The sequence below is a fragment of the Trachypithecus francoisi genome, unplaced genomic scaffold (assembly GCF_009764315.1).
Source record: "Trachypithecus francoisi isolate TF-2019V2 unplaced genomic scaffold, Tfra_2.0 Lachesis_group16, whole genome shotgun sequence".
Taxonomy (NCBI): domain Eukaryota; kingdom Metazoa; phylum Chordata; class Mammalia; order Primates; family Cercopithecidae; genus Trachypithecus; species Trachypithecus francoisi.
The window spans coordinates 88,312,528-88,325,922 of NW_022681461.1; the positions used below are offsets into that span (position 1 = coordinate 88,312,528).

Consider the following 13,395-nt stretch of genomic DNA (forward strand, 5'->3'; position numbering starts at 1 on the left):
AGGTTAATTATCATGGTGCTTTATGCATATTCTCCAGGGTCAAGCATATCTGGTTGAGCCCCGGTTTAGCCACTCACTAGTTGTGCAGCTAGGGGCAAGATACTGAGGTTTTCTGAGCCTCTCTTTCCTAGGGATGATGATAATACCTGCTGAGTATTGCTGTAAATGCATGAGAGGCACTCAGCACATTGTAAATGCTCTAAGAACAACAGTTACTGTTACTATAAAGAATGCATTTTAAGAATGTTTCATATTGCACAATACACTGAGAATAACAACTGTAAATGAATGTCTAACCTCATTCAAAAACCATCTGTCACATTTAATTAGCCTGAGCTACGGAAAGCAAGTGTGCTATATGCACAAATATCATCAATAATATACACAGCCCAATCTCAAAACAATCCTTTGGTGGAAATGATAAATAATTCATTATCTGTAATTCACTGAATGCAACAAAAGACACTTTAAGATGGGTGAGTCTTTTTGGTGAGGGTGACCAGAAAGCTGAGTACAGTAGAAAGACTCAGGTAGGGTGTATTATTATTTTATTGTTGTTGTTATTTCTTTTTGAAACAGGGTCTCGCTCTGTTGCCAAGGCTGGAGTGCAGTGGTGTGATCTTGGCTCACTGCAACCTCTGCCTTCTGGGTTCAAGTGATTCTCCTGCTTTAGCCTCCCGAGCAGCTGGGACCACAGGCACCCACCACCACGCCCAGCTTATTTTTGTATTTTTAGTAGAGATGGGGTTTCGCCACGTTAGCCAGGCTGGTCTCGATCTCCTGGCTTCAGGCAATCCACCTGCCTCAGCCTCGCAAAGTGCTACCAGCGTGAGCCACAGCATCTGGCTTCAGGTGGGGTTTAACAAAAGACTAGGAGGGTTAGGTGGCAAAGGCCTTGAAAACCAGGGTTAAGGGTGTGTGATGGAGTGTGGATTGCTAAGTTTGGAAATTCAAACCACTGTACTATGTGCAGGCCCAAGATGGGATAGGCTGGCAGAATAACTCCTGCAATGTGTAGTGTCAAGAGAGAGGACATGACAGCACCTTGAGTGGGGACAGAGATACACTGAAAAGAAAAATAATTGGGGTCACATCTACTAAACTGTTAATTATCGGAATCTCTGTGGGATGGGAGTGCAGGGGATGTTTACTTTTGACATTACATGTTTCACAGAAATCATTTTTAAGTTTTAAAAATAACATGATTTAGATAAGCTATAAGCGAAGCAAAAACAAAAAAAGTTTAGGTAAAAAGAGAGCAATGTCAGTTTTCAAAAAGGCTAACTTTTTACAAGTTAATGGCTGTATAGCAACATGTAAGAAAGCTTATGGGAAAAACAGAATATCAAATACTATGCTGAAAGGAAAAACAAAAACAACTGCAATATCAGGATTGTAAGTATGTGTGGATGGATAGATAGAATTCCATTAATGTTACTATAATGATTTTAATGATAATTACATACGTATTTTTGAATGAAGTTAAATTTCCAGTGCTACAGGAGGAACTGAGAGAGATGGCATGAGACAATAAGAGACAAAGGCCTAGGGGGACATGCCCAGGTTCTAGTTCCAGCTTTGCCACCAAGCTGCTGTGGGATCTCAGGCTTCCCGACTTGGGACCGGACTTCACCATCTATGAAATGACTGTGTAGGCAAAATCCTGGGAGAGAGTAATTTCCCTCAAGGCTGTCACTGTAACTAGTTTGAGTCTCAGGGATGCTAAGAATTAGAAAATAAGAGAGGCAGCAAATAACAAAGCAAAAAAAGCCATAAGTTTCCAGAAGGCCTCCTATAACTCAGTATGAAAAAAGATAAATATTTATCTGTACACTAGTGTTCATAGTAGCATCACTCACAATAGCCAAAAGGTAAAATCATCCCAAATGTCTGTTGACAGATTTTTTTTTTTTTCCCCTGAGACAGTCTCACTCTGTCACCCAGGCTGGAGTGCAGTGGTGCGATCTCGGTTCACTGCAACCTCTGCCTCCTGAATTCAAGTGATTCTCCTCAGCCTCCTGAGTAGCTGGGACCACAGGCACGCGCCACCATGCCTGGCTAATTTTTGTATTTTAGTAAGAAGGGGTTTCACCATGTTGGCCAGGCTAGTCTCGAACTCCTGACCTCAGGTGATCTCCCACCTCAACCTCCCAAAGTGCTGGGATTACAGGCATGAGCCACCGTGCCTGGCCAAGAAAATTTCATTTATAGTCACCCTCTTTAGAATGTATGTGCTTCCTCAACTGCTTAGCTAGAATTTGATTTAGTAACAGCAAGACTGTCAAAGGATGTTCAAATTATAAAGTATGCCATCGTTTGTTAGAATTTTGGTTATAAAAAAGACTACGTCTTCCCCATAGTAAATGGCCCGAGAAGGGAACCCCCTCCCTCCTGCTCACCGAGATGACCCGCAGGTTGACGTCCTCAGGCTGGAGCGGGTACGCGCTGGTACACTGCAAGAAGCAGAAGTTGGGGTTGAGGGGCTTCACAATCTGATAGACTTGCTTCATGGTGTCCATCGACTGCATCCCGCTGGAGATCACCATTGGACGACCTGAGTAATCCAGCACCAACACCATCAGCACTTTCTCTTTAGAGGTTCTGACTCTCCCCAACACATCCCAACTGCTGGTCTCATCATTCAACTGAACTCCACAGACATCTCTTAAAACACTGTGCCAGCCACTGTGGGGGAACAGAGAGGAGCTTGTTGGGTTCCTGCCCTCGGCCACAGGGAAGGTGGGCTCCCCTCTGCCCCCCAACAGTGTTCTTGAGCAAAACGAACTGAATTAAAGAGGCAGAGGAATTTCACACTTTCAAGAGGAAAATGAGTATCTCATCTGATCAATAGGTTGTATACCATGGCAGTACAGTACAATGAGTGCTGATTCAAGAGTGTGAGTGTGAGGTGTGGAGCTGCCACTTCTAGCTGTGCCTGGGCAGAGCTCTGTCCGTCTCTAAGTCTCAAAGGCCTCCCCTATGAAATAAGTATCAAGCATCATAATCATGACCTGTTTCAGTCCTAGGGGTGTTATGATGATCAAATGACATTGTTCATGTTGTAAAACCACTTTACATGATCATGGCCTGCTGCAGTCTCAAACTCAAGCAATCCTCCTACCTCTGCCTCCCGAGTAGCTGGGGCCACAGGTATGCATCACCATAGCCAGCTAGGTTTTATATATACTGTCATATCCTTCTTATACATTTTAATTAAAAAATTTTCTAAGACAGGTGCAGTGGCTCACACCTGTAATCCCAACTCTCTGGGAGGCCTAAGTAGGAGGGTCATTTGAATCCAGGAGTTCAAGACCAACCTAAGCAACATAGACCTTGTCTCTATAAAAAAAAATAATAAATTCTTAAAAAAATTTTTTAAATGTCTTATAAAAACTCATATTCTTAATTTATTTTCTTTCAACTTAGCATACAAAAAGTGGAAGTACAGGCTGATTGAAAAGAGGTTTCTGGCAGGGCACAGTGGCTCATGCCTGTAATCCTCGCACTTTGGGAGGCCAAGATGGGAGGATTGCTTCAGGCCAGGAGTTCAAGACCAGCCTGGCCAACATAGAGACAACCCTGTCTCTATTTAAAAAAATGAAAAGACGCTTCTAAAATTTGTCTTCATGAAATCTGCCTCAAAGTGGACCACCATGCAGGGAGTAAACATATGAAGGTTTGGACTCCCTTGGATTTTATGTCAAAAATTAGACACTTACCTTTTTTGGCTGTCTTTTCCAGATAAGGAAAATTATTAGTGTCTCCAGATCCAACTTTGAAAAATGGAACATTCAGTTCATGCAGGAATTCAACTGCCATCTACAAAAATCAAAGAGGGAGCTCCTTTTCACCATTGTTCAAAAACACTGTTGTCATGACAGGTGAGGAATAACATACAGATAGAAAAACCCCTCTTATGCAGCAGAGGGACTCTCAACAACTTGAAAGCGGGCAAAGATTTGTTCTCAGTCGTTTCATTCAAATGCAAACATTCATTCTTATCCACCCATCTATTAGTCCGACAAACATTTGGTGCTGGTCTTTGCTGGTGACAAGAATCTGGAAAAGGGCCAAGCACAGTGGCTCACGCCTGTAATTCCAGCACTTTGGGAGGCGGAGGCGGATGGATCATCTGAGATCAGGAGTTTGAGACTAGCCTGACCAGCATGGTGAAACCCCATCTCTACTAAAAATACAAAAATTAGCTGGGTGTGGTAGTGGGTGCCTGTGATCCCAGCTACTCAGGAGGCTGAGGCAGGAGAATGGCTTGAACCTGGGAGGCGGAGGTTGCAGTGAGCTGAGATCGTGCCACTGCACTCCAGCCTGGGCCACAGAGCGAGACTCCTTCTCAAAAAAAAAAAAAAAAAAAAACACACAATCTGGAAAATAATCTTTCCCCTGGCCAAACCCTACCTGCCCCAGGGGCCCAAGGGCAAATGAACAAATATGAAACAGTCATGACCTAATCCTGACCCAGAAAACCAGGCAGTAAAAACGTGAATAGCCTCAAAGGCTTTCCCCTGTACTCAGCCAAACGAGCAGGAAAAGGGGCTATTTCAATCCTTGGTGAAAGGGGGGAAAATGGAGCATTTTTTCACCCGGCCTTTACACAAGGATCCATGGCTGGCAGGGCCCATTCAACCTGAGCCCTTTCAGGCCTCAAAGCACGCTGCCCACAGAAAAGTGAACCTCAGTCACGTTTTCAGATACAACGTCACTGCCTGAGGTTACCTATTTAGGGCTCTTCAACATCCTTCTCTAGTATTCATCAACAAGACTCAGGAAACTGGTAAATGTCAGCAAACGCTTGCTGAAGGAATCAGTGCATCCATCATAAGTTATAAGAGAAAAATCTCAGTTTGCTGTCAAATTATAAGAACTCAAAAACCTTTTATTATTTCTTTCCAGCTTCAATAAGGTATAATTGATATACTAAAAGCTGCACATAAAGTATGTAATTTGGTGAGTTTGGACTTAGGTATACACTACTGCTACCATCACCACAGAGTAATAAACATACGCATCACCTTCAAACGTTTTCTTGAGTCCTTCTGTTTTGAATTGAAGTTGGAAATCAAAAGTCGAAAAAAATCAATGTCTCTGAATGGTTCCAAATATCTTAGTTCTAAAATGATGCCTGTGACTCAGAAATAAGTTAGGGCTTAATGAGTTTCTCACAGCTGATCACGTGCACACAAATCTTTCCCTCTCCCAGGGATGTTGGTAAAATGAAATGCAGACTCTGATTGGTCTAGGACCGACCGACCAACCGACCTACCTCCCTTCCTCCCTTCCTCCCTTCCTCCCTCCCTCCCTCCCTCCATCCCTCCATTTCCTCCATTTCCTCCCTTCACCATTCTTACTACTCTTCCTCTCTGCTTTATTTTTAACTCTTCTCCTTTCCCCTTCCATCTTTTTCTTTTCTTTTCTGGTAGAGACGGGGTCTTGCTATGTTGCCCAGACTGGTCTCAAACTCCTGGGGTCAAGCATTCCTCCTGCCTTAGTTTCCCAAGTAGCTGGGACCACAGGCATGTGCCACCACATGTGGCTATTTTTTTTTTTAATTTGCTGTAGAGATGGGGTCTTGCTATGTTGCCCCGGCTGTTCTCAAACTCCTGGCCTCAAGCAGTTGTCCCACGCTGGCCTCCCACAGCGCTGGGATTACAAGCTTCAGCCACCATGCCCAGTAGTACCTTCCATACCTTTCTACCTCACTCTTTCCTGTTTGTGTCTCATAACACTGCTAACTAGCCCTAAGACAGAACTGAAGAAACATCAGTTTTAAATATATTTTTTGAATAAAGTCTAATTTTCCTACCCTTCTCGCTCCATATGGCAGATGAAGAGATTGCTTTGTGTTTAAAGAAGGAACCTTCCACTGAGTTTTCTTTTGTATAATGTTCACCTTGTGGGAGTGTGGTGTGGCCCTCCAGGGCATAAACAGATGCAGGAACCCCCTCTTTTTTTTTTTTTTTTGAGACGGAGTCTCGCTCTATCGCCCAGGCTGGAGTGCAGTGGCCGGATCTCAGCTCACTGCAAGCTCCGCCTCCCGAGTTTACGTCATTCTCCTGCCTCAGCCTCCCGAGTAGCTGGGACTACAGGCGCCCGCCACCTGGCCCGGCTAGTTTTTTGTTTTTTTTTTTTTTTTTTTTTTTTGAGGCGGAGTCTCGCTCTGTCGCCCGGACTGGAGTGCAGTGGCCAGATCTCAGCTCACTGCAAGCTCCGCCTCCTGGGTTTCCGCCATTCTCCTGCCTCAGCCTTCCGAGTAGCTGGGACTACAGGCGCCCGCCACCTCGCCCGGCTAGTTTTTGTATTTTTAGTAGAGACGGGGTTTCACCGTATTAGCCAGGATGGTCTCGATCTCCTGACCTTGTGATCCACCCGTCTCGGCCTCCCAAAGTGCTGGGATTACAGGCTTGAGCCACCGCGCCCGGCCTTAGGAACCCCCTCAAGAGAAGGGCAGAGCGATCAGGGGCAAGGAGTGGAGACAAGTGCAGAAAAAAAAAAATTTTTTTTTTGCAGAAGCTTACCTACAGAGGCTGTAAAATCTGCTTGGAATTCTATAATTTTCAAGTAAAGAAAAAGGCCAATTCCTGCTGGAAAGGGAAGGGGCGTCTCATTTTGCCACCTCCTGGGGAGCCATTGCCACTCAGTGGCCATTTAGAAAACTGCCACTCAGAGCCATCCTGCAAAGGGAATCTGAGAAATCTGGAAGATTCTTTCAGCCCTAAGACAGTATCGCTGTGCCTAGGGGCTACTACAGGCTAGGTCAGCAACTGGTGACCCCTTTCTCTCCAGGGACTCCCTAGCTTTCCCACCCTGCTATTGGGTTCCCTCTCTATCTGGGGTTCTGTGCAGCCCGACAGCCTCAGCACTCCTCTCTCCCTCCTGCCCCATAGCACAAGGTCTGTGGGAGTCTGAAGGGAGCTCAGCCATGTACAACTATCCTCTGGCTCCCAGCTGAGTTCAACATGCAGAAATGGGTCCCATGGATCGCCTCATTTGGGAGAAACACTACCCTGCCTTAATGCCTTCTGAGGGTCCAAACCCAGTGTTTCCCAAACTTACTCGACTCAGAACTTTTTAAATTCTGGCCAGGCACAGTGGCTCATGCCTGTAATCCCAGCACTGTGGGAGGCCAAGGCAGGAGGATCATTTTAGCCCAGGAGTTTGACACCAGCCTGGGCAACATGGCAAAATCCCATTTCTACAAAAACTATAAAAATTAGCCAGGCGTGTGGCATGTGCCTGCAATCCCAGCTACTGGGGAGGCTGAAGTGGGAGGATTGCTTGAACCCAGGAGATCAAGGCTGCACTGAGCTGAGGTCATGTCACTGCACTCCAGCCTGGGTGACAAAACAAAAAACAAACCAAAAAACCCTTTATTGATTCTCAATTAATGAATGAGGGTGGACAACACGTGCCCACAGAACCCCCTTTCTGTACTGTGTCCTGTGGGACACTCTGGGAACCGCTGATCTGAGTCAGGGGTAAGGAAAAAGAGGAGTAGAGCTGAGATTTTTCTAAAGTACCCCCCCTTCCCCTCAGTTTTTGGACCCTGCAGGATAAAAAAGAAGCCCAGGCAAGGCACGGTAGCTCATGCCTGTAATCCCTGTAATCCCAGCACTTTGGGAGGCCGTGGAGGGCAGATCACGACACGAGGTCAGGAGTTTGAGACCAGCCTGGCCAACATGGTGAAACCCCACTTCTACTAAAAATATAAAAAAGTAGTCAGGCGTGATGGCATGCGTCTGTAATCCCAGCTACTCAGGAGGCTAAGGCAGGACAATTGCTTGAACCTGGGAGGCTGAGGCTGCAGTCAGCCAAGATCACGCCATTGCAGTCCAGCCTGGGTGACAGAGTAAGACTCCGTCTTAAAAAAAAAAAAAAAAAAAAGCCCACGGTGATGAGCTGGGGAGAACAGGGAGTCAGGGGAAGGGTGTAGCCACAAATAGGCTGGGCCGGCCTCAGGGCAGTGGCCTGTCAGAGGGCACCGTGCCTGGGACACAGGCAGATGCTGGAGGGAAGGGCGGCTCTGCTGGGATGGCCACTGTGTGTGAGGGGAGCATATCCCTCAGGAGTCACCTCTTTGGTCATGACTTCCATTTGCCTTCTCAAAAGAACTTTCCTTTTAGACTAATGACATTCTGCTGTTTCACCTGAGTTCCACAGCCTTGGTGCAACTTTCAACCAGAAGCCCTGACAGTTTTCTTGGCCTTAATAAAATTCTGCCACACCTTAACCTTTCCTCAGCACACAGAGAACGCCCTAGAACAGCATACAGTGTGGAGAAAATATGCACTCAATAAATGCCTGTTTCTATAAGGAAGTTAGGGTAGGTAAACACTGGGAGCCACTTGCTAGGTAAATGCAGAACAAGGAACCAATGTACCTCCAACAGTTTGACAGATGGCAAGGTAAATTAACTCTTGTAAAGGCTCTTAAAGAATGCACTTTCCTGTGGGGCACGGTGGCTCAGGCCTATAATCCCAGCACTTTGGGAGGCCAAGGTGGGTGGATCATGAGATCAGGAATTCAAGACCACCCTGGCCAACATGGTGAAACTCCGTCTCTACTAAAAATAAAAAAATTAGCTGGGCATGGTGGTGGGCGCCTGTAGTCCCAGCTACTCAGGAGGCTGAGGCAGAGAACTGCTTGAACCCAGGAGGCGGAGGTTACAGTGAGCCGAGATTGTGCCACTGCACTCCAGCTTGGGCGACAGAGCGAGACTCCATCTCAAAAAAAAAAAAAAATGCACTTTCCCCTCACTGCCTGTGCCCTAGGTCAGGCAGGGGACTAGCTGGGGACAAATGGCATTCCTCGTCCAGAGAAACCTACCTGCAAATAGGCTGAAGCAGAAAAACTCCAAAGGGTTCTGCGCAACAGAACAGCCATCGCTGGGTGAGTGCAGACCTGGCCCTGTGCTGACACCCCATGGGCTGAGCTCCCTGAATCCTCCAGATACCCCCAGGAACATCTTAACAATCCTGTTTTTACAGACGGGCGGCCACTGCGGCTCCAAGGTTACATGAGGAGCCCAAGCCACACAGAGTGTGAGCACCAGGAGCTGAGCTCAGAGAGCCTGGCTCTAAAACACACAAACCAGACACCAAGCAAATGGGCTGCCTGGGGAGCAGAGGGAAGGAAAACCAAGAAAGAGGGAAGCCCCGCTACAAACACCAGACTGACTCCTCCCTATCACCCAACCACTCCGGGTTCTCAACCAATGCCACCTGCAGGGCACAGCCTAAAGAAGCGACTTCGCCTTGGCAGCCTCACGGGGCAAGGAGGCACCTTTCTCCTAGGTTGGATCCAAGAGCTCAGGGAGCTTGCGTTTCCAGGAAACATGGACAGAAGCCAAAAAGTCCCCATTTCAGGTGCCAGTCACCTTGATGACATCTTCCCTGGTTCTGTGCGGACTCAGGACATCAGAAGAGGGAGAGTCGCTGGATGGCAGCTGGGTCACACACAGAAAAGGAAATGGAGGCCCAGGCAGGGAAGGGGTTCACCGAGGTCACACTGGGAGTTAAGGGCAAAGTCAGGGCAAGCACCCAGATGTCCCAGCCTCCAGGTACCCAGATGTCCCAGCCCTTAGCCCAGGTTGCTTTCCTTAATTATAACACACTCACTGAATACTGATTGTATACTGTGCTTTAGAATAACCATCACATTTCATCTTCAGTTTCCCTCCCAGATGGGTTCTGCTACGAAGCCCACTTTACAACTGAAGAAGACAGGCACAAAGAGTTAAATAACCTCCGCATGGATATACCAGGAATGATAGGCAGAGCCATATTCAAACTTAAAAATCTGACCCTAGAGTCCATTCACTTGGCCACAGGGCCATATAGCCCACATATGGGCCACATAGCAGAGATGTGTACCATAGAGCTGGGGTGTGCATCATACAGTCAGGGGTATGTACCATACAGCTGAGGTGTGTACCATATAGCCATGCCATCATCATAGAGCCAGGGTACACACCATGTACCTGGGGTATGTGTAAACAGCATTCAGCATGGGATCCCAAATGTTTTCATCTTTAGATTCTTAAAAATTACTGAGAAGGCCAGATGCAGTGGCTTACACCTGTAATCCTAGCACTTTGGGAGGCCTAGGTGGGAGACTGTTTGAGGCCCGGAGTTTTAAGACCAGCCTGGGCAACACAGGGAGACCCTGTCTCTACAAAAAATTTAGAAATCAGCTGGTCGTGGTAGTGTGAACCTGTAGTCCCAGCTACTAAGGAGACTGGAGGATCGCTTGAGCCTGGGCCGTCTAGGCTGCAGTGAGCCATGAGTTATGACTGTGTCACTACTCTCCAGCCTGGGCAACAGAGCAAGACCCTGTCTCAAAAAAAAAAAGAAAAAAAAGTTACTAAAGAGTCTACAGATCTTTTTTTTCTTTTTGATGTGGGTTTATTTATTCATATTTACTGAATTAAAAATTAAAATTAAAAAAATTAAAATTGTGGCTCATGCTTGTAACCCCAGCACTTTGGGAGGACAAGGTGGGCGGATCACCTGAGGTCGAGAGTTTGAGACCAGCCTGACCAAATGGTAAAACCCCATCTCTGCTAAAAATACAAAAATTAGTCGGGTGTGGTGGCGGGCACCTATAATCCCAGCTACTCAGGAGGCTGAGGCACAAGAATCTCTTAAACCCAGGAGGCAGAACTTGCAGTGAGCCAAGATCACGCCATTGTGCTCCAGCCTGGCCAACGGAGTGAAAAATAAAATAAAAATTTTGGTCTGGGCACGGAGGCTCAAGCCTGTAATCCCAGCACTTTGGGAGGCCGAGACGGGTGGATCACGAGGTCAGGAGATCGAGACCATCCTGGCTAACCCGGTGAAACCTCGTCTCTACTAAAAAATACGAAAAACTAGCCAGGCGAGGTGGCGGCGCCTGTAGTCCCAGCTACTCGGGAGGCTGAGGCGGGAGAATGGTGTAAACCTGGGAGGCGGAGCTTGCAGTGAGCTGAGATCCGGCCGCTGCACTCCAGCCTGGGCGACAGAGCGAAACTCTGTCTCAAAAAAAAAAAATTTTTTTTTAAATTAAAGCTGGGCATGGTGGCTCACACCTGCAATCCCAGCACTTTGGGAGGCCGAGGCGGGCAGATCACCTGAGGTCAGGAGTTCAAGACCAGCCTGGTCAATATGGTGAAACCCTGTCTCTACTAAAAATGCAAAAATTAGCTGGGCATGGTGGCACATGCCTGAAGTCCCAGTAACTTGGGAGGCTGAAGCAGGAGAACTGCTTGAACCTGGGAGACGAAGGTTACAGTGAGCCACAATTGTGCCACTACACTCCAGCCTGGGTGACAGTGAGACTCCGTCTCAAAAAATAAAATAAAATAAAATAAAATTGAGGAATCTTTTCTTAATTTTAAACCTTGAATTTTGAGATAATGGTAGATTCACTTGCAGCTGTAAGAAAGAATACAGAGAGATCCTATATACTCTTCCCCCAATGGTAATGTCTTGTAAAACTATAGTACAATATCATGACTGGGTGAATGACGTTGACAAAGTCCACCAATCTTATTCAGATTTCACCATTTCTACATGTACATTTCTGTATGCCTATACTTAATTCTATGCAATTTTACCCCATGCACAGATTCATGTGACCACTGCCACGGTCACCATACAGAAGGTACCATGATGCCACTGCTACAAGGATCCTTCACGTCACCCCTTTATAACCACATCCCCTTCCCCTTACTAACATTTGGCAACCACTCATCTGTTCTCCATTCTCATAATTCTTTTATTTCCAGAATGTCATGGAAGCAGAATCGTACAGTATGCACCCTTCTGTGTATGCTGCTTTCTCACTCAGCATCATATCCTTGTAGGAGATACACCCAGGCTGCTGCATGCATCAATAATAGTTCATTCCTGGCTGGGCGTGGTGGCTCACGCCTGTAATCCCAGCACTTTGGGAGGCCGATGTGGGTAGATCATGAGGTCAGGAGTTTGAGACCAACCTGGCCAAGATGATGAAACCCCATCTCTACAAAAAATACAAAAATTAGCTGGGCGCAGTGGCGTGTGCCTGTAATCCCTGCTACTCAGGAGGCTGAGGAAGGACAATTGCTTGAACCTGGGTAGCGGAGGTTGCAGTGAGCCGAGATTGTGCCACTGCACTCCAGCCTGGGCGATACAGTGAGACTCCGTCTCAAAAAAAAAAAGAAAAAGAAAAAATAGTTCATTCCTTTTGATTGCTGAGTAATATTCTATGCTACGCATGTACTACAGTTTGTTTCACCATTCACCCGCTGAAGAACATTTTGCTTGTTCTAGTTTTGAGCTACTAAGAATGAAAGTTGTAATGACACTCACATACAGGTTTTTGTATGAATGTTAAGTTTTCATTTCTTTGGGGATAAATTACCAAATGACAACTGGTGGATCATATGATAAACACATTATCTAGCTTTATAAGAAACTCCCAGTCTACTTTAAGTGGCTGAATTGTACAGTATATGAATTATGTCCCAATAAAGCTGTTTAAAAAAGAAGGAATGAAACTGCCATACTGTTTTCTAGAATGACTGGATCATGCTACATTCCCACCAGCAATATATGAATGACCTATTTTCTTTGTATCCTTGACACCATGTGGTGTTACCACTTTTTTTTTTTTTTAAAACACAGGATCTCACTCTGTTGCCAAGGCTGGAGTCTGGAGTTCAGTGGTGCAATCATGGCTCACCACAGCCTCAAGCTCCTGGGTTCAAGGAAGCCTCCTGCCTCCCTGCCTCAGCCTCCCAAGTAGCTGAGGCTACAGGCACACACCACAATGCCTGGCTTTTATTTATTTATTTATTTAACAGATGGGGTCTTGCTATTGTTGCCCAGGCTGGTCTTGAACTCCTGGCCTCAAGCGATCCTCCTAACTCAGCTTCCCAAAGTACTGGGATTTCAGGAGTGAGCCACTGCATCCAGTCAACCACTTTTTACTTTAACCATACTGACAGCTGTGCAGTGATATCACATTGTGGTTTAAAACTGAGAAATAAAGGGAAAAAAAAGCTAAAATTGGCTGGGCAAGGTGGCTGATACCTGTAATCCTAGCATTTGGGAGGCCAAAGCAGGCAGATCACTTGAGGTCAGGAGTTCAAGACCAGCCTGGCCAACAAGGTAAAACTCCGTCTCTACCAAAAGATTAAAAAAAAAAAAAAAAAAATTAGCTGGGCATGGTGTTGTGCACCTGTAATCCCAGCTACTTGGGAGGCTGAGGCACGAGAATCGCTTGAACCTGGGAGTTGGAGGTTGCAGTGAGCTGAGATTACACCACTGCACTCTAGTCTGGGTGACATAGTGTTACCCTCTCAAAAATAAAAATAAATGAGAAATTTTTAAACCACATAAAAAACACAGAAGAGAAAATAGA

At 46.2% G+C, this 13,395-nt stretch overlaps 2 protein-coding genes across 3 annotated transcripts in view; one reads left to right on the forward strand and one right to left on the reverse strand.

Moving 5' to 3' along the window:
- TRIM14 (tripartite motif containing 14) overlaps positions 1–2,493 on the forward strand; it is a 51,439-nt gene extending 48,946 nt beyond the window's left edge. The window contains exon 7 of the mRNA XM_033238011.1: positions 2,361–2,493. The gene's annotated coding sequence lies outside the window, so the exon portion shown is untranslated. The remainder of the gene's footprint in view (positions 1–2,360) is intronic.
- Positions 1–13,395, reverse strand: part of NANS (N-acetylneuraminate synthase) — a 40,768-nt gene that overhangs the window by 2,285 nt on the left and 25,088 nt on the right. For both annotated transcript variants that reach the window (XM_033238014.1, XM_033238013.1), the window contains exons 3-4: positions 3,720–3,819; positions 2,400–2,554 (exon numbers count right to left, since the gene is read on the reverse strand). In XM_033238014.1, coding sequence (XP_033093905.1) covers positions 2,400–2,554; positions 3,720–3,819 — 255 coding nt within the window. The remainder of the gene's footprint in view (positions 1–2,399; positions 2,555–3,719; positions 3,820–13,395) is intronic.